This window comes from Macaca nemestrina, chromosome 10 (genome assembly GCF_043159975.1).
Source record: "Macaca nemestrina isolate mMacNem1 chromosome 10, mMacNem.hap1, whole genome shotgun sequence".
In the NCBI taxonomy this organism is placed as follows: domain Eukaryota; kingdom Metazoa; phylum Chordata; class Mammalia; order Primates; family Cercopithecidae; genus Macaca; species Macaca nemestrina.
In genome coordinates this window covers 12,480,750-12,506,516 of record NC_092134.1, presented here as the reverse complement: position 1 = coordinate 12,506,516, position 25,767 = coordinate 12,480,750, and the positions used below count along the sequence as shown (strand labels likewise).

General features: G+C 50.4%; 1 protein-coding gene across 3 annotated transcripts in view; it reads left to right on the top strand.

Moving 5' to 3' along the window:
• Nucleotides 1-25,767, top strand: part of LOC105486572 (calcium binding protein 1) — a 42,263-nt gene that overhangs the window by 10,102 nt on the left and 6,394 nt on the right. The window contains exons 2-7 of one of the 3 annotated variants that reach the window (XM_071070968.1): nucleotides 5,192-5,371; nucleotides 9,267-9,297; nucleotides 9,568-9,711; nucleotides 10,105-10,214; nucleotides 10,446-10,593; nucleotides 16,322-16,771. In XM_071070968.1, coding sequence (XP_070927069.1) covers nucleotides 5,192-5,371; nucleotides 9,267-9,297; nucleotides 9,568-9,711; nucleotides 10,105-10,214; nucleotides 10,446-10,593; nucleotides 16,322-16,347 — 639 coding nt within the window. In that variant the 3' untranslated portion in view covers nucleotides 16,348-16,771. Of the gene's footprint in view, nucleotides 1-5,191; nucleotides 5,372-9,266; nucleotides 9,298-9,567; nucleotides 9,712-10,104; nucleotides 10,215-10,445; nucleotides 10,594-16,321; nucleotides 16,772-25,767 lie in introns of those variants that run through there. The other 2 variants (XM_071070967.1, XM_071070966.1) reach the window with 2 other exon arrangements.

The window sequence follows — 25,767 nt, the reverse complement described above, 5'->3', positions numbered from 1 at the left end:
CGGACACCCTCCTGCTGCCGTTTTCTGTGTCCAGGCTTTGGGCATGGGGGTGAGGGTGAAACTGTGTTTGGGAATTTATACAAGGCTTGGGAAAGAAACTGTGTAACTTTGGGGTTTCTGGGGTGTAAAATGAAAAGGGTGGAACCTTAAGATGTCAGTGAACTTGACTGGCACCTTAGTCATTCAAGGGACTGGCCAAGTTCCTTAAAACTGGCGAAATCTGAAGACCCTTCCCAGCAGCAAGGCCAGGGACTCATTCATGTCCTTTGAGGGTCTGTGAGCCTCTCTGATGACCTCTAAGCCTTCAGAATTGTGGATTTTGAAGTAGATCTCATTGCTACTGAAAGGAACCAAACAGAGTATATCCCCTTCTGCCCCAGTGATTCTTGAGTTAAGTCAGAGCATCTCAAACAGGACCCGAGTGGTTTTAGGGCCCAGGAGTTTTTCCATTAAGAAGGAGGCTGCCTGGGCGATGTGTTGAGCAGGGGTTGTATATAAGTCACTTTCTGTAGTGGCTTTATCGCTCATACACTTGGAATTTTTTTTTTTTTTTGCAAAAATTCCTTTTAGAAAGAAAATGATCATCTCTAAAGCATCTTTCATGCAAGGCTGGGTTTGCACCTATAGGGTTTTGGGTTAGGTGGGCTCTGCCTATTTTTCTAGCCCTCTGTAGCCAGGCCATAGAAGAGACTCAGATATTATTTAAAGGAAGAGGGAATGATGGGGTGGTTTTCTTCCAATTCTTCCATTTTCCAGAAAAGGAACTTCAATGACATTCAGAGGGAGGGGTTAAGTGACTTACCTGTGGCCTCAGGTGAGCTATTGGCGTCTCTATCCCCAACCCCATCCTATCTCGGTCAGTTTAACAGCCTCTCAATTTAGGACATTTTGGGCTTTTCTGCTTGTCGTCTTCCTCATTTGGCTAAGCTGCTCACATCAAATTCCTTCTAATCTTTGCTGCTCCTTGGATCCTTCCAAGGGCTTGTTGTTTCTTCCATGCACACCTCCCCCATAATCTGGTGTCTTCTTGGGGGAGCCTTCTGCATCGGAAGTGGCCTCCGCGCTGTTCCAGAGAAGCAGAAAGTGATCCGAATTAGCCCTTGTAATAGGTTCCATCCAGAGCCTGAGGAAGTGAACTTAAGAACAAGAATCATTCTTCTGTCCCCCCCATCCTCCCTTACACAACAATGTGCTTAAGAGTCAGACTACACAGGCCTCCTCTTTCTGGCCATGTGACCTTAGACAAATTACTTAACCTCTCTGTTCCTCGATTCCCTTGTCCATCCATCAGTTGGGCACACTAATATCCACCTCTTAAAGTGATTCTGAAAATGAAATAAAGTTCTGTGCACAGTGGCTGGCCTATAATAGTCAATAAATGTTAGTATTCTTGTTATCATAATCATAATTGTTCCACTCTGGGTTTTAGAGAAGAGGGATGGAGGAGAAACAGGAAATAGGAGAGATTTTCAGTCCATAGAGTAAAAGAGAAAAAAACTTACTGCATTCAATTTCATGTTTCTATCATATTCTTAATAATTGCTTTCTTTTCCTAAATATCTACAACATACCTAATGCCTGTTATCTCATTTTCTCTTTTCCACTACATAGTCATTTTGGCTATTTTATAGAGAAAGAAGCTGGACTCAGAGATAGAGCCTTCCTAAGGTTACACAGTCGATAGGAAGCAGAGCTGGGATTTAAACCCTAGTCTGTATAAAATCAGAGCTGGCATTTTATTTTTATGTTTTCCTCTACGAGAGGCTGCCTCTCTCTTTCCCCTGCTGTCAGAAATGTTATTCATAGATTTCTGGATCTGACCTTAGAAGTCATCTAGTCCAAATTCCCGCTCAGTGCATCAGTCCCCTCCCCGCTCACCAGGCTCTCCCTCATTCAGCTTCTCCTTGAAGACCTTCATTCAGCGAGAGGGAGCTTTGACGTACATACTCTTGGCCAGCTTGTGTTATTAGAAAGCTGTCAGGTCATGAGGCACGCTTGCCCCTCCTGTTGCTATGCCACACTTAGGAGACGTCACCTTGGTGCCAGGAGAAATTGTCTGTCCATGGGCCGCTGCCCACTTGGCTTCCTGAGCCGTATTTGGGGAACTGGAAATGGTGAGAGGCAGCCTGCACCAGGCTCAGAGCTGGGCAGGACCAGGCTGTCAGGTGCCATCATTGGCGAGAGATGAATTGCAGCCTCTGGGGCAACTTGGTGCCAGGCAGTATTATGATCAAGAGATGCAGTGGAAATTCCCCAGCCACCACTGCTCCATTCTTCACGGGAGCAAATTCCTCTCCATCCTTCTCATTTCTTCCTGATTGGCAGATGCTCCCCCACTTCCTTTGCAGCCAGAAGTAAATGCCTTCTGGCACCCAATATCTCTTAAATTACATCACTACCACCACCATCATCATCGCCATCATTGCCATCACTATGGCAACTCTATTTATTCACCTCCTCTTGCCATGCCCTAGCCACCATGCGGAGCACTTGATGTGTATAACTCATTTACTTGTCACAGGAATCCTGTGACTAGTCATGATCGTCTCCCACGGTATGGAGAAGGAAACTGGAGCACAGAGAGGTGAAATGACCTGCCCAAGGTCACACCGCAAGCAAGTGGCAGAGCCAGAATTTGTCCCTAAGACTGTTTGAGCCCAAAGCCAGCAGACTAAACTGCCTTTTAAAGTTTTTGTTTGTTTGTTTTGTTTGTTTTGAGATGGAGTCTCGCTCGGTCGCCCAAGCTGGAGTGCAGTGGTGCATCTCGGTTCGCTGAAACCTCCGCCTCCTGGGTTCAGTGATTCTCCTGCCTCAGCCTCCCAAGTAGCTGGGATTATAGGCGCCCGCCACCACACCCAGCTAATTTTTGTATTTTTAGTAGAGATGGGTTTTCACCATGTTGGCAGGCTGGTCTTGAACTCCTAACCTCAGGTGATCCACCCGCCTCGGCCTCCCAAAGTGCTGGGATGACAGGCGTGAGCCGCCGCACCCGGCCTGCCTCTCGGAGTTCTGTGCCACCTGCTGCCTCCCCACCTTCCTGGGTTATGCCATCTCTGAGCCAAGTGCAGAAGATTCAGCCAGAAACAAAAACGCTGACTCTCTGCAGACACCTGAGACTGGTTCCTGGGTTCAGCCAGTCACTGTCATCTCAGGCATGCTTTGATCCACTATCCCAGACGGGAAGGTCTCTTGTTCTGCCTCGCTCTAGTCTTGTCTTGCTCTAGTCTAGGTCCCAGAAGTCTGAGTGAGTGAAGCCGAGGCTCTGAATCACAACTGTTTGGGATATCAAACCGGGGGGGGCCCTCGGCCTGTCTGACATCCCTTAAGTTCTGGGATCACCTAAAATGGACATTTATGGGACTCATCGAACTTGGCCCTGGGACTGAGTTCCTTCACCTCCAGCCTGAGAAGCTGCTTCCCCTTTGAGGAACCAGAATACTGCACCACCCTCTCTAGGCCTGGAAGGGGCTTAGGAAGATGGAAGGGAGCCTCGGTCTGTAGCCCCATAGGGCTTTGGGGAGAGGAAGCAGAGAGGACATGGTGGGCAGGGGCCTGTTCTGCGTCTCAGCCTGGAAGGACAGGCTGCCCCTAGGTTTTGGGATGTTCTCCTAGGCAGGGCCTTCTTTGCCTTGGAGGAATCTGGCTGCAAGTAGAATGCAGTAGGATGGAAGGATAGGGTGCGCAGACCTGCAGTTCTCAGACAAAGACAGCCCTCAGGGTTTCAGCTCCCGTCGCTCCTTGGGAAGGTCCTACTCTAGCCAAATCCCCCCACACTGAAGGAAGTTATGCCGGCTCCAGGCTGAAGGCAGAGTGCAGGAGCTGGATTCTGGAGAGGCACTGGGCATCCCGGGAGGTCGGGGCGAACTGAATGTTGTGTCTGGATGCTGCTGTTGTCCTAAGGGGAAGGTCTGTGGGCAGTGCTGACTTTTTATAGCTGCATGGGAACCTTCAGGGCGGAGGACCGGCTGGTCAGGGCCTGGGAGCACAGCTATATTAGGTAAGCAGAGAAGGCCCCTGCCTTAGCCTCTAGAGGTCCGGCACTCTGGGCCAGGCAGGGAGCCAGGGAAGGCGGGAGGGAGGAAAAGAACTGGTGGATGGCAGAGAATATCTAGTCTTGAAATCACAAACTGGGTGGAATCCTACCTACAGCTGTGCCTTGTGTGGCCCACCCGGTGCTTTAAATCAGATCTGGTTACACTGGGCTGGAGTTAAGTAGTGCTACCTCTTCAGAGGTGGCACCATCTCAGGCTAGGTGCAGTGGCTGATGCCTGTAATCCCAGCACTTTGGGAGGCTGAAGCAGGAGGATCACCTGAGGTCAGGAGTTTGAGACCAGCCTGGCCAACATGGTGAAATCCCATGTCTACTGAAAATACAAAAAAAAATTAGCCAGTATGGTGGCGAGTGCCTGTAAACCTAGCTACTCGGGAGGCTGAGGCAGGAGAATCACTTGAATCTGGGAGTCAGAGGTTGCAGTGAGCCGAGATCACACCACTGCACTCCAGCCTGGGTGACAGAGTGCACTAGCCACCAAAAAAGAAAAAAAAAAGGAGGGGGCACCGTCTCCACTTTGCCCCAGTCCCCCCCCTCACACCCTGCCTGCTTCATTTATGTCAGCAATGGCACCTGCGTGTGCAATCTCCGGTCTGGCAGACCAGCCGAGCCTGGTCTCCATGCTGCCAGCTCCGATTGCCCTCACAGCCTTCCAGCGGGGATCTGGCTGGGGTAGGGCAAGTCCGTTTGGGAGCTGGGAGGAATGACTTAGCCCTGGAGATTGATTGAACTGGGATGTTGGGAGCATTTTGGAAAAGGATGTTGTTTCACTAGGCTCTGAGTGAACACTTGCCATTGATGAGAATAGAAGTCCCCCGCTGCTCCTGTCTCTTCATGCACATGGGTGTGTGAGTCTGTGCATATGTGTGTGCCTGTGTGTGTGTGTGTTTGTGCACGTGCGCATGTGCCACACAGAGGGCATCACACTCAGCTCTCGCCGGAACCACCATTTCTGTCAAGGATTGGAGACTCCGTCTGTTGGACCGATTTGATGCCTGTGCACGCTCAGGGCTCTCTGAGCCCCACTCCTTGACTCTCAGGGTCCCCTCTTGCGGAAAGCCCCTCCCGGGACCAGGAGCCAGGCTGGGCAGGGAGGTGACAACCTGCCTCTCTTTTGCATTTGCTTGGTGTTGGCTGAAGATGTGCCAGGAGGAACAGACCAGCTACATGGTGGTGCAGACGAGCGAGGAGGGGCTGGCGGCCGACACCGAGCTCCCAGGACCGCTCCTGATGCTGGCCCAGAACTGCGCAGTCATGCACAACCTGCTGGGCCCTGCCTGCATTTTCCTGCGCAAGGGCTTCGCTGAGAACAGGCAGCCTGTACGTAAGTTGGCCCAGTGGAGCCCGCTGAACTCGGCTTCACAGGGCGTGAGGAGGTGCTGGGAAGAAGAAGGAGTCTATACAGAGCTCACACCCCCAACTTGTGAATCTGATCCCCAAAGTTTTCCACTCATGGCTACAAAGTGCTGGTGGGTCCATATCCACCAGCAGAATAATAATAATAAAAGTAATATCAGATACATTGTTATGAGCACTTACTAGGTGAGCCCTGTGCCTAGTGTGTTGGCGGACTGCCTCACTTAAGCCTCAGAGCAACTCTAAGGGGTAGGTGCTTTTATCGTCCCCATTTTACAGATGAGAAAACTGACTTGGGCTGGGCACAGTGGCTCACACCTGTAATCCCAGCACTTTGGGAGGCCTAGGTGGGTGGATCACTTGAGGTCAGGAGTTTGAGACCAGCCTGGCCAACATGGTGAAAGCCCATCTCTACTAAAAATACAAAAATTAGCTGGGCGTGGTGGTGCATGCCTGTAATCCCAACTACTCGGGAGGCTGAGGCAGGAGAATCGCTTGAACCCAGGAGGCAGAGGTTGCAGTGAGCCAAGATCGCGCCACTGCACTCCAGCCTGGGCAGCACAGTGAGACTCCATCAAAAAACAAAAGAAAGAGGCCGGGCGCGGTGGCTCAAGCCTGTAATCCCAGCACTTTGGGAGGCCGAGGCGGGCGGATCACAAGGTCAGGAGATCGAGACCACAGTGAAACCCCGTCTCTACTAAAAATACAAAAAATTAGCCGGGCGCAGTGGCGGGCGCCTGTAGTCCCAGCTACTCAGGAGGCTGAGGCAGGAGAATGGCGGGAACCCGGGAGGCAGAGCTTGCAGTGAGCCGAGATCGCGCCACTGCACTCCAGCCTGGGCAACAGCGTGAGACTCCGTCTCAAAAAAAAAAAAAAAAAAAAAAAAAACAAACAAACAAACAAAAAAAAAACAAAAGAAAGAAAGAGAAAGAAAACCGACTTGCAGAGGTCACATCCTCAAGGTAACAGCTTGGTGGTGGTAGAGGTAGGGTTCACACTTGGATAGTCTGACTCAAGAACCTCTAGTGCTCCTAACGACAACTCTGTATACGTGGCACTATCCGGTAGAACTTTCTACAATGATGGAAATATTCTAAATTCCACGCTGTCTGATACAGTAGCCACTAGCCACATGTGGCTATTGACCACTTGAAATGTGGCTAGTGCAACTAAGGAACTGAATTATGGATTTTATGTTATTCTTACTCAAATTTACATAGCCACATGTGGCTAGCGGCTACTGAATTGGCCAGCTTTCTACAAGTAGCTAAATAGTTCAAAGAGAGGAGAGGACTAATGAGGATGTTATAGAGGTAAATATTTGTAGGTTGCATTTATTGAATGCCACATGCTAAACATTTTAATAGCTTGTCTCACTGAATGCACACTAAGGCCCTGTGAGGTGGGAAATGGTATTAACCCATTTTACAGATGAGGAAACTGTGGCTCAAACAACAGAGTGACCTGCCTGAGGAAGCAGATCTGAGCTTCATACTCAGGTCTGTCTGCCTCTAGGGCCCAAGGGTGTCTCCCCAACCACATGAATTGGGGAGAAATGCATGTTCCTGCACCGCATTCCCACCTGACCCTGAGTTGCTGCACGTGATCTTCCTGGCACATTAGTGGGCATCCCTGGCTCTACTCCAGGGCAGAGAACACACATTGCTACTGCTGTGCCCGGGGAGTGTGATCCGAGGACCAGCCGTCAGTGCTCAGCAGACCAGCTCTGGTGGCGGGCACAGCCCGTGAAGGGGCACCCAGCTTTGCTGCCCCCTGGGCTCTGGGTGTACAGGAGGAACGGAAGGGGCTGCGATGGAGTCAGCAATGCCTGTTCCTCCTGAGTCCTGCAGAACTGGGCCCTGGAGAAGTGGGAGGCTGCTTAAAGCCTGATGCACGGGGTCCTCGGGGGTGTGCTCTGCACGTATGTGTACACACGTGCTTACTCGCTCACTTTCACTGACTGCTGGGATGACCCGTTGCACAAAACATCCTTTTTGGATGGTTTTTCCAACACATATGGGTTTGTGTTGGAATGACTGCGACCTACCCTTGAGCCAGGCACCATGACCAGCTTTTTTGTTTGTTTGTTTTTGAGACAGAGTCTGACTCTCTTGCCCAGGCTGAAGTTCAGTGGTACAATCTTGGCTCACTGCAATCTCCGCCTCCCAGGCTCAAGTGATTCTCCTGCCTCAGCCTCCCGAGTAGCTGGGACAACAGGCATGCACCACCATGCTTGGCTAACTAAAACAGGTGGTTTTTTTTTTGTAGAGATGAGGTCTCACTATATCGCCCAGGCTGGTCTCGAACTCCTGGTTTCAAGTGATCCTCTTGCCTTGGCCTCCCAAAGTGCTAGGATTACAGGCGTGGGCCACCGTGCCTGGCCCATGGCGAACTTTATAGGCGAGCGTCCATGCAGTCATCTCAGAGACACGCCTCCCTTCGGGTGACTCCTACCCCCGGCCTGGCAGAGCTGGGAGCTTGCAGTCTGCTCCCTCCAAGGTCACACACACTCTCAACGCTGTCCTGCCACACAGAGCCACCTCTGAGCTCTTGGTCCTATGCACCTGGTTGTCCCATGAGATGTGACTCAGCAGCCCTTCCCTTTCTAGATGATCTGCAGATTTTCTGGTGTTGTCTTTTGTCCTGGGGCCAGTTTGGAGTGACTGTCTCCACCCACCCTGGCCCCGTTGGCTGGAACGTCCTGCATGCACAGTGGAGGTGCCACACGCTCACTATGGCATGCCCGCATGTCTGTGTTCACGAGAGGTATGCCCACAGCTGTGCGAGCCTCTTCAGGATGGGCACACCTGCCTGGTGTTCTCCCTGCCCAAAGGCAGAGAGCTGCAACACGGGGGAGGCTGGACGCTGAAGGCCACTTTTAGAGTGTACTAACCAGGTCCAACTGGGCACCTGTACCCATTTCATGCCCGTCTGTCTCCCTCCTGGGCAGGCCTGGGACAACTGGCACCTCACCAACCTGAGCTTCCTCCAGGCCTGCTCCTCGGAGATGTCTCTGCCATCTGTTCTGACGCCTGGATTCGGGGTTGCCTTGATTGCCCAGGAGACCTGGGCACTACTTGAGGTTGGAGACATGTGCTTTTTGGACCCTGGCTGCAGCCAGAAGCACTGGTGGCCCCTGGGGTCCTATATGGTGTCCTGTGACAGGGCAACGTATAGGGATGGGGCTCAAATTGGAGAAGGTGGGGCAGTGCCTGGGAAGCAGGCACAGCCCCATTCTGCTGCCACGTCTCCTCCTGATTCCTCCCTGTCCTCCTACCCCCACTTCAGGATGGCCCGGCCTTCTCTCCCCTCCGGCGCCTCATCTGTTGTCTTGCAGCCTCTGTCGCCCTGCTTTTCCTGTTTCATTGGGTGGTGCTCTCTTCTCCCTGTTGTGGCCTCCCTGGACCCTGTTTTATTTGCAGGTTTTTGCCACCAGACCAACTCTGTTCCCTGACTCATTCTTTTTTTTTTTTTTTTTTTTTTTTTTGGAGACAGGGTCTCACTCTGTTGCCCAGGGTGACAGAGTGCCATGGTACCATCACAGCTCACTACAGCCTCAAACTCCTGCTCATCCATTCTTGTATCTGGAACAAGGGGCTGGAGGCACAGAGGTTCTGTGCCCAGGCTGGTGGGGCTGGTGGCTCCTTGGGAATCTCTTGTTAGCGGTCCAGGAGCTTCCATGTCTAAGCAAGATGTGGGGCTTTCTTTTCCCCTCAAGGATCCGATCCAGGCACACTTCTGCTGCATCCTCGTCACCTCCTACCCAGTGCCTGCTGCCAGTTGGATGGCCCCCAGGTTAGATATTTTGTGACTTCCAGGTCCCTTGTCGCGGCTAATAGGACATGTTCTTTTGTTTCAGGATAGATCACTGCGACCAGAGGAAATCGAAGGTAAAACTTGGCCCCTTGGGGGAAAGGACTGCCTAACCCTCCATGAAGGTGTGGGAAGGGAGGTTGATGGGAAGAGAGGCCCCTGGGAACGGGCTATCTTCTGTGAAACCAGCTGCTGAAGGTGTGCACAGAAGGCAAGAGAAATACCCCAGCATCCTGGGAAGCTCCTGGGCCCCTCTTTCCACGCTGGTGGGCCTTTGGGCTGCCTTTGCCCACAGAGGATCTGCAGGTCCTACCCCCAATGACATCCACCTTTGCTCACTTCCCCAGAGCTCCGAGAGGCCTTCAGAGAATTCGACAAGGACAAGGATGGCTACATCAACTGCCGGGACCTGGGCAACTGCATGCGCACCATGGGCTACATGCCCACTGAGATGGAGCTCATCGAACTGTCCCAGCAGATCAACATGAACCGTGAGTCCCTCTACCAGGCACCTGTGTCCCTTCCGGTCCTCACCCTTGCTGTCCTCTGCAGTCAGACAGGACTGGCTTCAAATTCTGCATCCACCTCTTTCCAGCTCTGTGATCTGGGGCCAACGACTTACCCTCTCTGAGCCTCAGTTTCCTCACCTGTAAAATGAGGGCCGAATTGGAGGAGTGGAGCCCAGAAAGTAGATTAGGGAATATCTGTAAAACAGCCCAGTAACTGGCTCACAGGAAGAACTGAACAGAGGGCTCCTGTTATTATTAAGTTTTTCTCTGTCTGATGAGCAGTTCAAGGAGGGGTTGCCCATTCTGTCAGTTGTCTACTTGGAGACAGGGAATGGGTATTATCGGGGATGACCTAGCCCTTTCCTCTTTTTCCAGTGGGTGGCCACGTAGATTTTGATGACTTCGTGGAGCTAATGGGGCCTAAACTCCTGGCAGAGACAGCAGATATGATTGGTGTAAAGGAACTGCGAGATGCTTTCCGAGAGGTAACGGGCAGAGGCAGGCAGGCATGGGGGCAGCTATTGGAATCTTATCTGCAGGATAAATACTTCAAAAGAAGCCTGAGCCCCAAGTCCCAGATCAGGGGAGGGAGCTTGGGCAGAGAAAGGTCTCTGGTAAAGGGGGGAAATGACACTGGAGAAGGAGCTCAACTTTGGGACCTGATGCTGCCAATCGCCATGTTGGGGCGACCTCTCCTTCCTTCCTGCCTTCTCTAGTTTGACACCAATGGTGATGGGGAAATAAGCACCAGTGAGTTGCGAGAGGCTATGAGGAAGCTCCTGGGCCATCAGGTGGGACACCGAGACATAGAGGAAATTATCCGAGATGTGGACCTCAATGGGGATGGACGAGTGGACTTTGAAGGTAGGTGGGGCTTGAAAGTGGGAGAGAAGCAAGCCAGCAGTGGCCATCCGTGGAGCCCTCCGATTGTGTATCCATCATGTAACCTATCAATCCACTCTAACTTTCCAACCCCCAGCCCTTTCATCCTCCTATCCCTCCACCCACGCCCCGCTCTAATCCACCTCCCATTCCTTCCCCATGCATCTCTTCATGCATCTATCCATCCATCCTCTATCCATCCTCTACCTTTCCATTCATCTGTCCATTTATCCATCCATTCATCTACCTATCTATCCATCTGTCCATCATCCATCCATCCATTTATCTACCCATCTATCCATCCATCCATCCTCCACCTATCCATCCATCTGTCCATTTATCCATCCATCCATTCATCTACCTATCTGTCCATCATCCATCCATCCATTTATCCATTCATCCATCCATCCATCTATCCATCCATCCATCCATCCATTTGTCTACGTATCTATCCATCTGTCCATCCATCCATCCATCCATCCATCCATCCATCCATCTATCCATCCATCTGTCCATCCATTCATCTACCTATTCATCTATCTGTCCATCTTTCCATATCTGTCTCTCTGTCTCTCCATCTTTTCTTTTTTTTTGTTTTTTTTGAGACAGAGTCTTGCTCTGTCACCAGGCTGGAGTGCAGTGGCACCATCTTGGCTCACTGCAACCTCTGCCTCCTGGGTTCAAGCGATTCTCCTGCCTCAGCCTCCCAAGTAGCTGGGACCACAGGTGCACGCCGCCATGCCCGGCTAATTTTTGTTTTTAATTTTTTTGTATTTTAGTAGAGGCGGGGTTTCACCATGTTGCCCAGGCTGGTCTCGAACTCCTGAGCTCAAGCAATTCACCCGCCTCGGCCTCCCAAAGTGCTAGGATTATAGGCATAAGCCACCGTGCCCAGCCCTATCTCTCCATCTTTTCATCCGTTTATCTTCTTATCTGTCCAGATGCCTATTTATCCATTCCTCCATCTCTAAACAATCATTCCTGTAGCCATTTATCCATGCATTTATCTGTCCATTCATGCATCTATTAATTCTTCTCTACATTCATCCATGAATCTATCCACATATTCATCTACTCATATCGATCTCTCTATGCATTCGTACTTCCATACTTCCATTCACACATTCATGTGCATATACTTCTACCCATACTTGCATTGATCTACGCATCTATCTGTTCTGCCATTTCCCCATCTATATCCAGCTACTCATCCATTCACCCATCCCTGTGTCCATCTGCACCCATCCTTCTCTGTCCATTTATCTGTCTACCCACTCATGCATCCATCCACAGTAGGTGTTTTCTGAACATTATGTTCCTCAACTTAACACTCAGGCTCCCTAAAATCTGACCACAGCTCACCTCCCCAGCCGCAACTCACAGTCCTTCATTCGCACTCCACCAAAATACCTGTGACCAGTGAACCTGCTAGGGTCTCTCTTGAATACTCTGATTTTTTTGGCAGGAGGGCCTTTTTTTTTTTTTTTTTTAGACAGAGTCTCACTCTGTTGCCCAGGCTGGAATGCAGTGGCAGGATGTTGGCTCACTGCAAAGTGCATCTCCCGGATTCAAGTGATTCTCCTGCTTCAACCTCCCAAGTAACTGGGATTACAGGCTCCCACCACCATGCCCAGCTAATTTTTGTATTTTTAGTTGAGACGGGGTGTCACCGTGTTGACCAGGCTAGTCTTGAACTCCTGACCTCAAGTGATCCACCCACCTCAGCCTCCCAAAGTGCTGGGATTACAGGCATGAGCCACCGTGCCTGGCCACCAGGAGGGCTTTTATCCTGTTCTTTACCTGGGCTAAGTTCTGTTAGCCCAAGGGACATTCTTCATGACCCGACAGTGGGACTCCTTCCTCTAGCACCTTCCCTGGTTCCTCAAACTGAACTTCCTCTTTTCCGGGTTTGCACAGCACTTCAGACTCACCTGTTCTTCACACCGACCCCTAACTGCTGGTTAGAGTTGTCTTCCCAACTGACTCTGAACTTTGAGAGAAGAACCCTATTTTTTAAATATCTGCATTTCCTGCGTAACACAGCTGGTGTTCAGTAAAAGCTTATTTATTTATTTATCATTTTAAGACAGGTCTTGCTCTGTCACCCAGGCTGGAGTGCAGTGGCATAATCGCGGCTCACTGCAATCTCTGCCTCCCGGGTTCAAGTGATTTTGTGCCTCAGCCTCCCGAGTAGCTGGGACTATAGGTGCCCACCACCATGCTCGGCTAATTTTTTGTATTTTTAGTAGAGACAGGGTTTCACCATGTTGGCCAGGCTGGTCTCGAACTCCTGGCCTCAAGTGATCCACCCGCCTTGGCCTCCCAAAGTGCTGGGATTATAGGCATGAGGCACAGCACCCAGCCTCAAAGGCTTTCTTTTTAAAGAATCAATAATAATCATAATAGTTATCATTTACTGTACACTTATGTGCAGTCATTGTACTAAGTAGCTTTACACATACTATTACATTTAATTATCACAGTGACCCTATGGGTTGCATTATTATAACCTCGTGTTACAGATGAGGAAACTGAGGCTCAGAGAAGTAATAGAACTAGCTCAAGATTGCCCGCCTATTAAGAGGCAGAGCTGGGGCGCAGCCCCAGGCCTGAAATCACAGCAGAATGCAGTCTTGTGCATGACACCATGCGAGGCACTAGGGGATACAGGGAAAGGGTAAAATGGTGACTCTGCGCGCCAGGAACTTGCATACTGAGCAGAAAGACAAGAGAAGCATGTGCCAGAGACTGTGAGTGTCCAGAACAAAGGTTGGGAGGTTTTCTCTCAGGAGCAGTCAGCCTTCAAGGCCGGGGAGTGTGGATAGTTGGGTAGAAGGCCTTATTGTCACCAGATCGGAAAATCTCAGGTCTCCCTGTATCCAGGTAGTGCCCACCACAGATGATAGCCTTGCTCTTGAAAGCCTGGCATCCCCCATTCATCCTACGAAGATGCATTGTAAATCTGCTGTGTGCTAAGATCTGGTCTCTGCCTCAAAGAACCCAAGCCCAGCAAGAAAACCAGAGACAACAATAGCATAATCCACGTGTGCTGGGAGAACACAGGGGGCTGCGATAGAGGGGGCGCCTGGGGCGCCTGTGCCAGGCTGCAGAGAGGGATTAGGGAAGACTTCCTGGGGGAGGTTATAAACAATCAGAGCCCCCCAAAATGAGAAGAGCCATCAGGTGAGAGGGAAGGGCAGGTATTTACCCAAATGAGTTGAAAACCTATATCCACACAAGTCTGTACGTAGATGCTTATAGCAGCTTTATTCATAATTGTCCAAACTTGGAAACAACCAAGGTGTCCTTTCAGTAAGTGACGGATAAATAAACTGTGGTACATCCAGACAATGGGATATTGCTCAGTGCTAAAAAGAGATGAGCTAGGCCGGGTGCGGTGGCTCATGCCTGGAATCTCAGCACTATGGGAGGCCGAGGCGGGCAGATCACTTGATGCCAGGAGTTTGAGACCAGCCTGACCAACATGGTGAAACCCTGTCTCTATTAAAAATACAAAAAAATTAGCTGGGTGTGGTGGCACGCACCTGTAATCCCAGCTACTTGGGAGGCTGAGACACAGAATCACTTGAACCTGGGAGGCAGAGGTTATAGTAAGCTGAGATGGCACCACTGCACTCCAGCCTGGGCGACAGAGCAAGGCTCTGTCTCAAAAAAAAAAAAAAAAAAAAAAAAAGAGAGAGAGAGAGAGAGAGAGATGAGCTATCTAGCCATGAAAAGATGTGGTGAAGAGGGGACACAAATGCATATTACTAAGTGAAAAACCAATCTGAAAACACTGCATACTATATGATTTCGTCTATATGCCATTCTGGAAAAGGCAAAACTATGGAGTCAGTAAAAAGATCAGTGGTTGCAAGGGGTTAGAGGGAGGGAGGGATGAATAGGCAGAGCAGAGAGGATTTTTAGGGCAGTGAAACTATTCTGTATGAGGCCAGGTACAGTGGCTCATGCCTGTAATCCTAGCATTTTGGGAGGCCGAGGCAGGAGGATCATTTGAGGTCAGGAGTTTGAGACCAGCTTGGGCAACATGGCAAAACCCTGTCTTTACTAAATACACAAAAACAAAATTAGCCAAGCGTGGTGGCGTATGCCTGTAGCCCCAGCTACCTGGAGAGTTGAGGCGGCAGGATTGCTTGAGCCTGGGAGGTCGAGGCTATAGTGAGCCGAGATTGTGCCACTGTACTCCAGCCTGGGTGACAAAGTGAGACCCTGTCTCAAAAATAAATAAAAAGAAAAAGAAACGATTCTGTAAGATACAACAGCAGAGGATGCATGTCATTATACGTTTGTCCGAACTCATAGAATGTGCATCGCCTGCAGTGAACCCTGATGTAAACTGTGGTCTCCCGGTGATAGCGATGTGCCGGCGTAGGTCGCTCAGTTATAACAAATGCACCCTCTGTGTGGAATGTGGTCGGGCTGGGAGGCTATGTATATGTGGAGACAGGGGTTGCAGACAAAAATCTCCATACTTTCTACTCCATTTGGCTGTAAACCTAAAATTGCCCTTAAAAAGAGAGGCAGGCGCGGTGGCTCACGCCTGTAATCCCAGCACCTTGGGAGGCCGAGGCGGGCGGATCACGAGGTCAGGAGATCGAGACCATCCTGGCTAACACGGTGAAACCCCGTCTCTACTAAAAATACAAAAAATTAGCCGGGCGCGGTGGCGGGCGCCTGTAGTCCCAGCTACTCGGCAGGCTGAGGCAGGAGAATGGCGTGAACCCAGAAGGCGGAGCTTGCAGTGAGCCGAGATCACGCCACTGCACTCCAGCCTGGGCAACAGAGCAAGACTCCGTCTCAAAAAAAAAAAAAAAAAAAAAGAGAAAGAGAGAGACAGAAAAAGGGCTGAGCACGGTGGCCACACCTGTCATCCCAGCACTTTGGGAGGCCAAGGCAGGAGGATTTCTAGAGCCCTGGAGTTTGACGTTACAGTGAGCTATAATCATGCCACTGCGCTCCAGCCTGGGCGACAGGCAAGACTCTGTCTCTACATTAAAAAAAAAAAAAGAAGAAGAAGAAGAAGAAGAAGGGAGGGGGTACAAGTTGGGCTTTCAGAAAAGCTGAGAGGAGACCAGCCTGGCCAACATGGTGAAACCCTGTCTCTACTAAAAGTACAAAAATTAGCCCAATGTGGTAGTGCACAGCTGTAGTCCCAGCTACTCCGGAGGCTGAGGCAGGAGCATCGCTTGAACCCAGGAGGTGGAGGCTTAAGTGAGCTGAGATTGCATCACTGCACTCCAGCCTGGGTGACAGAGTGAGACTCCATCTCAAAAAAAAAAAAAAAAAAAAAAAAAAAAAAAAAAAAATGCTGAGAGGTGAGAGAGAGAGAGAGCGAGCGAGCCAGCTGCATTGAGGGGCCGAAAAGATCTGCCTAGTTGGAGCACATAGGTTGGGAGTTAGCCCGAGAGATATGGCTGGAGATGTCAGCTAGGGCCAGATCAGGGAGGGCCATGAGGCTGTCAGGAGATTGGAGATTTTCCAGTGGAGAGCCGTGGGACGTTTCCGCAGGGGTCAGATCCGCACATTCGAACCCTCTAGCTGGCTGCTGTGTGGATGGATTGGAGGGGGCGGAATGGATGGGGGACCAGCACAGAGTTGGGGCAGTGGCAATGGGGAGGGGTCTGAAGGCAGCACCCTGGGGAGGCCTTTGGCTGCTGCTTGCTCCCCAGCTGCTCCTCTACCCTTCCAGAGTTTGTCCGGATGATGTCCCGCTGAGGCCGCGGGGGCCCCTCCAGGACTGCCAAGCTCCCAATGGCGGAGCGAAGAGGAGCCAGAGCTTGCCTCACCCGCCGTAGCCGCCGAGAGCCCAGGATGTATTGGCGGATGGGGCCTGCCTGCACCCCGGGGAGGCGCCCACCCCGGACCCCCACCCCTCCGCACTGTGAAAGACTCACTCCTGCAACTGGAAAGCGGGGGCGCCCGCCGACGAGGAGGCCACCGTGCCAAGCCGGCAGAGGTCATGCCAGGCGCCAAGGGCCATGTGCCCAGCTGCTGCTGGCTGGGTGGGCCAGGGAGCCCGCCAGCAGATCCCACACAGCATGTCCGCCCCAGGGCAAAGCCTCCCACCTTCGCTCTGCGCCCCTCCCAGCTCGCCTCAGCCCTGTTATCTCAGAACCAATAAAAATATTTCCAAGAGCAAGACGGCCGTGATGGTCTTTCCTCCTTGGGCCTGGTTAGATGACCCTCGTGTTTCCTGAGCACCAACTGCATACCCAGAGCCAGCTGAGCATTTCTGCATTTGGCATTTTCTATTTGTTTGTTTATTTCAAAACGAAGTCAGATGAGGGTTCTTTTGACCTTCCTGTGTTTTCTGTTTTGAGACAGGGTTTAGCTCTGTCACCTGGGCTGGAGTGCAGTGGCGTGATCTCGGCTCACTGTAACCTCCACTTCCCAGGTTCAAGCGATTCTCCTGCCTCAGCCTCCCAAGCAGCTGGGATTACAGGCGCCCGCCACCATGCCTGGCTAATTTTTGTATTTTTAGTAGAAATGGGGTTTCACCATGTTGGGCAGGCTGGTCTCAAACTCCTGACCTCAAGTGATCTGCCCGCCTTGGCCTCCCAAAGTGCTGGGATTCCAGGCATGAGTCTTCTTGCCTGGTCAACATACATTTATTGAGTACCTATTATGTACTCGGTGACTTCCATTCTCATCCGTGGGCCAGAACCTGGGACTGCTAAGGGAGACTGAAGAATGTAGTCAGTTATTTAGCTGGGTACCCAGCTTCCCCAAACAAAATCAGGTTCTATAAGAAGAGAAGCATCCAGCAGGGTCTGTATCACTTCTGACTTTCTGGAACTTCCATACTGGTTGGAGAGACAGACATGAGAGAAACACATCATATAGGATTACAAATTGGGATACTGCTATTAAGTAAAAATATAGGGACCTTTGGCAGGCCTGGCCTCCTCTAGGGAGGTCAGAAAAGGCTTGGCTAAGGAAGGGAAGACAAGGGTTTTGCCCTGGAGGAAATCCCAGTGTGTGCGGACAGACAGATATAGACACAGCTACCATTGGCCAGGCGCAGTGGCTCACGCCTGTAATCCCAGAACTTTGGGAGGCCGAGGCGGGAGGATCACTTGAGTTCAGGAGTTCAAGACCAACCCGGCCAAATGGTAAAACCGTGTCTCTACAAAATAGAAAAATTAGCCGGGCATGGTGGCACGTGCCTGGAGTCCCAGCTACTTGGGAGGCTGAGTCAGGAGAATCGCTTGAACCCAGGAGGTGGAGGCTGCAGTGAGCCAAGATCACGCCAGTGGGTGACAGAGCGAGACTCTGTCTAAAAAAAGAAAGAAAGAGCTGCCACCCTCTCTGCTGCGTGGGAAGATGTGTAGCCAATAGGCCCAGGGTTTGCTTGCTGTGTGACTTAGGGCCGGTCGCATCTCCTCTCTGAACCTCAGTTTCCTTATGTGTAATGTGGGGATGATAAAGGATGGGGTCAGTGCATAGCAAATGCCCTCAGGGCATTGCATGGCATCGCACACCCCAGGGACTGCTATTCAGACTGCAGTGGAATCATGCCATTGAAAAGACCGATTGTAATTCATTTCTATAAGCGAAGTCTTAAAGGAGCCCAAAGGAGAAATTTGTGGTTAGAAGTTGTTCAGAGTCTTAGACAGGCTTGGGGCACACTTGGGCAGGTGTGTGGGGTGGCCGGTGTACCTCAAGCCATTGGTTCCCAAACCTTAGCATACAGCAGAATCGCCTGGAGCATTTGTGAAGCCCAGATCTGGGCCACCCCCGCAGTGATTCTGATCCTATGTCTGGGGTGCGGTCCATGAATGTGCATTTCTTACAAGTTCCCAGAGGATGCTGATGCTGCCAGTCCGTGGACAACAAGCTGAACAGCACTGCTGTAAATCCTAGACACAAGGGAGGCTGGTGTGCCTCCAGGCAGCCAGGGGAGGGTTCAGGGCTGACGGCTGGGGGTGGGAGGTGGGCAGAGCATCTCCTGCCCCCTGTGCTGCCGCAGAGGGACGATGCATATTCTCAGACCTGGCAGGGAATGTGGAGGATCGTGGGCCCCAGTCAGAGGCCCGGGTAATCCTCATGTCCCCGAGGTCAGTGGGGCTGGGAGCTCCAAATTCACTTTAATAATCCAATTCTGAGACTAAGCCCTTGGCTCTGTGCCCTGCTAGGCAGGCCTGCAGCCCTGCCTGCCTCTGTACTAGCTTGGCTCTGACCAGAGACTCCAGAGTTTCACTGTTTCAGAAACACAGTGGACTTGTAGGGCAATTTGCAGGAAGAGGGCTTCTGTAGACATCTCTATCAGCTGGCAGGGTGAGCCTCCAGGAGCACCACTCAGGATAGACTTAGGGATAAACTAGGACTCCTTTGTCCCCACTGTGTGGCTGCCTGAAATCAAAGACGTGGGAAGCCCGGCCAACATGGTGAAACCCCGTTGGTACTAAAAATACAAAAATTAGCCAGGCGTAGTGGTGCCTGACTGTAATCTCAGCTATTAGGGAGTTTGAGGCAAGAGAAATGCTTGAACACGGGAGGCAGAGGTTGCAGTGAACCGAGATCACACCACTTCACCCTAGCCTGGGCGACACAGTGAGACTCTGTCTAAAAAATAATAATAAAATCATAGATATGCCAGTTGTGATAAAGGAAGTGGAGAATGTAGCCAAGCTACTGTCCAAAGGCCCCTTCACGCTCAGGGTATGGGGACCCAGGGCAGGCCTCCTGCCTTCTCCCATGCTGAAGCCAGGACTCCTCCCCATTAATTTGTCTTTTTGTTGGTTTGTTCATTTTAAAATTATTTTTGTTTGCTTTTGTTTTTTGTTTTGGCTCCCGCCAGGAAACAATCTTTTGTTTGTTTGTTTGTTTGCTTTGCTTTGTTTCTTTGTTTATTTGAGAGACAGGGTTTCACTCTGGCATCTAGGCTGGAGTACAGTGGTGGGATCATAGCTCACTGCAGGCTTGAACTCCTTGGCTCAAGCGATCCTCCTGCCACAGCCTCCTGCATAACTAGGACTACAGAGACACACCAGCTGATTTTTACATTTTTTTGTAGAGACAGGATCTCAATCTCTTGTCCAGGCTGGTCTTGAACTCCTGGCCTCAAGGGATCCTTCCACCTCAGCTTCCCAAAGTGGTGGGATTACAGGTGTGAGCCACAGTGCCCAGCAACTTGTCTTATATGTGGGGGTTCCTAGCATGATTGTTTGAAGAAAGGGCTCTGAGACTTTTCCAGGACTGAGATGTACTTTCCTAGGCAGGAGTTCTTTCTGCAACCTGCACCAACACCTTCCCTGGAGGGAGCTCTGCGTGTGTCATCTTAGAAAAGCTCTTTGTCTAAGGCCGAGCGAGGTGGCTCACGCCTGTAATCCCAGCACTTTGGGAGGCCGAGGTGGGTGGATCACTTAAGGTCATGAGTTCGAGACCATCCTGGACAACATGGTGAAACTCCCTCTCTACTAAAAATGCAAAAATTAGCCAGATGTGGCGGTGCATGCCTGTAATCCCAGCTACACAGGAGACTGAGGGACGAGAATCACTTGAACCCAGGAGGCAGAGGTTGCAGTGAGCGGAGATTGCACCACTGTACTCAGCCTGGGTGACAGAGTAAGATTTTGTCTCAAAACAAAAAGCAAAAAAACCAGCTCTTCCATTGTGCCTGGGTTTGCCTCCTGGGTTTGCCTCCTGCTGACTCATAAAGGCCAATTTGTCTGCTCGTTCATGCACACACGCACTTGATGTTTATTGAGCTCCTACTGTGTGCCAGGCCCCATGCAAGACTTCCTATCCTCAAGGAGTTCAGACTCTAGCAGGGGAAATAGATCAGAAACCAGACAAATATAATCTAGTGGCCTAAGTGCTACTTATTAGTAGTACCCACTAGGTTAGCCTAGAGCCCCGGAGGTACATAAAAGGCACCCAATTCAATCTGGTGCCTGGTGTGGGGAGGAATGGACAGATCTACTAGGACCTCAAGGATCAGCAGTGCTTAGTTAGGAGAGGTGGGCAGGTGGGGTGGGCATGGTGGCTCACGCCTGTAGTCCCAGCACTTCGGGAGGCCAAGGTGGGCAGATCACTTGAGGTCAGGAGTTCGAGACCAGCCTGGCCAAATGGTGAAACACCATTTCTACTAAAAATACAAAAATTAGCCAGGCATGGTGGTGCACGCCTGCATTCCCAGCTACTCGCCAGGCTGAGGCAGGAGAATCACTTGAGCCTGGGAGGCAGAGGTTGCAGTGAGCCGAGATTGCGCCACTGCGCTCCAGCCTGGGAAACAGAACAAGACTGTCTCAAAAAAAAAAAAAAAAAAAAAAAAAAGAAGTGGTGGTCAGGGGCACAATTTCTAGTCTGGGAACAGCATATGCAAAGGCCCTCAGGTAAGGGAGAGTGTGGCCCTTTTGGGAAACTAAGTGGAATTTTGTCTAACTGATGTACTAGGTTGGAGAAAGGAGCAGAGAGAGGTGACGCTCAACAGAGAGGCAGGACCCCATCCCTCCACAGACCTTGGAGTGTGAGAGGCTCAGATGGGAACTCTGAGGGGCTGCCTTCTGGCATTAGCCAGGCCCACGGCCACAGAAGCGCTGGAGCTATGAAGGGCTCATCTTTGGGGACAAATCTGTCCAGAAGATAGAAGAAAACCCAGGCAGCTGAGGGTAGCCGGGAGGTGTCCCCGTAGCAGTGTGGTTAAAAGCATTAGCTGCGATCAAAAAGCAGAGCCAGGCTGGGTGCAGTGGATTGCGCCTGTAATCCCAGTGCTTTAGGAGGCTGTGGTGGGAGGATCACTTGAAGCCAGGGGTTCAAGACCAGCTTGGGCAACGCAGAGAGACCTCATCTCCACAAACAATTTTAAAAATTAGCCAGGTGTGGTCGCACCTATAGTCTCAGCTACTTGGGAGGCTGAGGTGGGAGAACTGCTTGAGCCCAGGAGTTCGAGTCTGCAGTGAGCTATGATCATGCCACTGTAGTCGCCACTGTAGTCCAGCCTGGACAACTGAGCAAGACTCCATCTCAAAAACAAACAAACAAAAATACCAGAAAGCCAGACATTAGATACCACAGATGAGAGAACACACCACCAACCCCTGGGGTTGCTGAAGGGATCAAATCTGAATCTGATCATGCCTTGAGATCCAGCTGACAATTTGCAAAAAATCCAGGGGCAGAGAAACATGTTGAGCTGTACCATGAGGAGGACATCAGTTTTTGACATCCACAAGCTCCAAACTGGAAAAACAATACAGGTCAAATGACTCACATTCTTTTTTTTTTTTTTTTTTTTTTTTTTTGAGACGGAGTCTCACGCTGTTGCCCAGGCTGGAGTGTAGTGGCGCGATCTCGGCTCACTGCAAGCTCCGCCTCCCAGGTTCCCGCCATTCTCCTGCCTCAGCCTCCTGAGTAGCTGGGACTACAGGCGCCCGCCACCGCGCCCGGCTAATTTTTTGTATTTTTAGTAGAGACGGGGTTTCACTGTGGTCTCGATCTCCTGACCTTGTGATCCGCCCGCCTCGGCCTCCCAAAGTGCTGGGATTACAGGCTTGAGCCACCGCGCCCGGCCGTGACTCACATTCTTCAAAGCAAATTACAAGAAAAAGAAAGAGATGGGCTGGGTGTGGTGGCTCACACCTGTAATCCCAGCACTTTGGGAGGCCAAGGCGGGTGGATCACCTGAGGTCGGGAGTTCGAGACCAGCCTGACCAACATGGAGAAACCCCATCTCTACTAAAAATACAAAATTAGCCGGGTGTGGTGGCACATGCCTGTAATCCCAGCTACTCGGAAGGCTGAGGCAGGAGCATCGCTTGAACGCAGGAGGCAGAGGTTGCAGTGAGTTGAGATCGCGCCATTGTACGCCAGCCTGGGCACCAAGAGCGAAACTCCATCTCAAAAAAAAAAAAAAAAGATGGAGAGAGAGAACTTATAGATCAAAAGAGACTAAAAAGTATAGTGTTTTAAAAAATGGACCTGACCAAATGATAGTATCTAGGGATGTGCACTTGGGTGAAAAAAAAAAACAAAACCAAACACAAAGAAACCCAAGGGAGTCCGGGCGCAGTGACTCACGTCTGTAATCCCAGTACTTTGGGAGGCCGAGGTGGGTGGATCACTTGAGGTCATGAGTTCAAGACCAGCCTGGCCAACATGGCAAAAACCCGTCTCTACTTAAAACACAAAAACTAGCCAGGCAGGGTGGTGGGTGCCTGCAATCTCCGCTACTCAGGAAGCTGAGGCACGAGAATAGCTTGAACCTGGGAGGCAGAGGTTACAGTGAGCTGAGATTGTGCCATTACACTCCAGCCTGGACGACATAGTGAGATTCTATCTCAAAAAAAAAAAAAAGAGTGACCCAAGGGAATTATTACTATAAAAGTCAGGAAAGTGGTTGCTTTTAGAGAGAAGGAGGGGAAAAGCTATGATTGTGAAGGGGCACAGAGAGGAGCTTCTGGGATGTCTGACGAAGTTCTATTTCTTAACAAGTAAGGTGATTACAAGAATGTTTGCTGGAGTATCCCTTCATGCCCCTTGGAGGTGCCTGCTGCCTGCTTCTGCACTCCAGCTGATGGCTGTCTTTCCTACAGAGGGGACAGGGGTCTGAGTATCATGACTGAGGGATGAGGTTTGATGTTAACAAGCACATGTTTTTTGGCAGGGCAGGGTAGCCATGCCTGTAATCTCAGCATTTTGGGAGGCCAAGGCGGGTGGATCACCTGAGGTCAGGAGTTCAAGACCAGCCTGACCAACATGGTAAAACTCCGTCTCTACTAAAAATACAACAAAAATTAGCAGGGCATGGTGGTGCGCACCTGCAGTCCCAGCTACTCAGGAGGCTGAGGCAGGAGAATCGCTTGAACCCGGGAGGCAGAGGTTGCAGTAAGCTGAGATCCCGCCACTGCACTCCAGCCTAGGCAACAGAGAGAGACTCCCTCTGCCACCCCCCTCCAAGAAAAAAAAAAAAAAAAAAAAAACAAGAAAAAAACACCAAAAATACCAAGCACTTGGTTTCTGACCCCAACTCTGCCACTTAAGGGAGTTAAGGGATGTACATGTATAGGATGTATGTGTGAAGGGAGTCCCTCACTATTTTTTTTTTTTTTTTTTTTTTTAGTTTTTTTAAACATCAGGGTTTGGTTTTGTTTTGTTTTGTTTTTGAGGCAAAATCTCACTCTTTTTTTTTTTTGAGGCAAATCTCCTGCTGGAGTGTAGTGGTATGATCTTGCCTCACTGTAGCCTCTGCTTCCTGGGTTCAAGTGATTCTCCCGCCTCAGCCTCCCAAGTAGCTGGGATTACAGGTGTGCACCACCACGCCCAGCTAATTTTTTGTATTTTTAATAGAGACGGAGTTTTACCCTATTGGCCAGGCTGGACTCAAACTCCAGACCTCAAGTGATCTGCCCGCCGTGGCCTCCCAAAGTGTTGGGATGACAGGCGTAAGCCACTGCGCCCGGCCATTATCTGTTATTAACGATAATAATATCATCTATCCTGTGGGGTGGATATGAAGAAATAACCCTTGCATAATGCTGAGTGGAGGGCCTGGCTCAGGGCCCTCACACATGCTGTTCCCTCTGCCTAGAGTGCTTTTCCCTGCACTCTTTGAATAGCTAGATCCTTCTCATTTCTGGGGTTGAACTTAAATGTCTTTTTCTTGACTTACCTATTGAAGGAAGGAAGGAAGTCACCACCACAGTTTATTTGTATTCTTCAGAGCACATATGAAATCTCTGGCCTGAGATATTTATTATATAACAATATGTTTGTATTTGCTTATTGTTTGAGGCTCCCTCCCACTTACTAGAATGTAAGCTCCATGTTGGCGGAGAGCATTTCTACCTTGTCCAGCATGGTATCTTCAGTGTCTAGTAGGCACTCAGCAATGATTTATTGTATTGGGCAGGCACAGTGACTCGCACCTGTAATCCCAGCGCTTTGGGAGACCAAGGCAGGCTGATCACCTGAGGTCAGGAGTTCGAGACTAGCCTGGCCAACATGATGAACCCCCATCTCTACCAAAAATACAAAAGTTAGCCGGGCATGGTGGTGGGCACCTGTAATCCCAGCCACGTGGGAGGCTGAGGCAGGAGAATTGCTTGAGCCAGGAGGCAGAGGTTGCAGTGAGCTGAGGTTATGTCACTATGTTCCAGCCTGGGCAACAGAGTGAAACTCCATCTCAAAAAAAAAAAAAGAAAGAAAAAGAAAAAGAAAAGAGATTTATTGTATAAATGAACAAAATCCATGAATATATAAATAAATAATTTGTTCACTTCTGTATCATGTGTCTCTCCAGGCTGGCTTAGGAGGAACACAAGGGCACAAATCTTGTCTGGCTTGTTCTCTCCTGTGTCTCCTGAAGCCCTTGCACTGTCCAGGTGCATACAACGTGCTCAGTAAATCTCATCACATGGATACGAAGCTCAGGGTGTGGTGCGGTAGCGGCATGAGGGCGATGCCATTTGCGACCACGGTCCTCAGGTACAGGAAGGGCTCCAGGCCCCCTCCCTGGTGGCTCTCCTGGCCTCAGGTCTCCCTCTGCTCCAATTCTGGCTTTTTCTAAATCATTTCCTTGTGCTTCAGGGGCCTCAAAGTCACAGGCAGGGCCATGAAATGGGCAAAGGTAAAGAATTGGGAACTGGACAGACCTAGATTCTAGTTTTTTGTTTGTTTGTTTTCAGAGACAGGGTCTCACTCTGTTGCGCAGGCTGAAGTGCACTGGTGTGATGTTGGCTCAGTGCAGCCTCGACCTCCTGGGCTCAAGGGATCCTCCCACCTCAGCCTTCTGAATAGTTGGGACTATAGGCATGTGCCACCATGTCTGGCTAATTTTTTGTAGAGACAGGGTTTCGTCATGTTGCCCAGGCTGGTCTCGAACTCCTGATATCAAGTGATCTGCCTGCCTCGGCCTTCCAAAGTTCTGGGATTACAGGCATGAGCCTCAACACCTGGCCTAGATTCTAGTTCTTGGTCATTTACAGTCGCTGAAACTTTGAGCCAATTGCTGAAGCCTCAGTTTCCTTATCTGTTCAAAGAGAGATAATAATCAAAATAACAATAACAATATATCTGCCAAATAAGGTGTTGGTGATCAGATTGGGTAACAGACATGAGAGCCCAATACACATTGAACAGTCTCATACACATGTGTTGTCCCTGTTATTAGTAGCTACAAATTCTTTTTTAAAA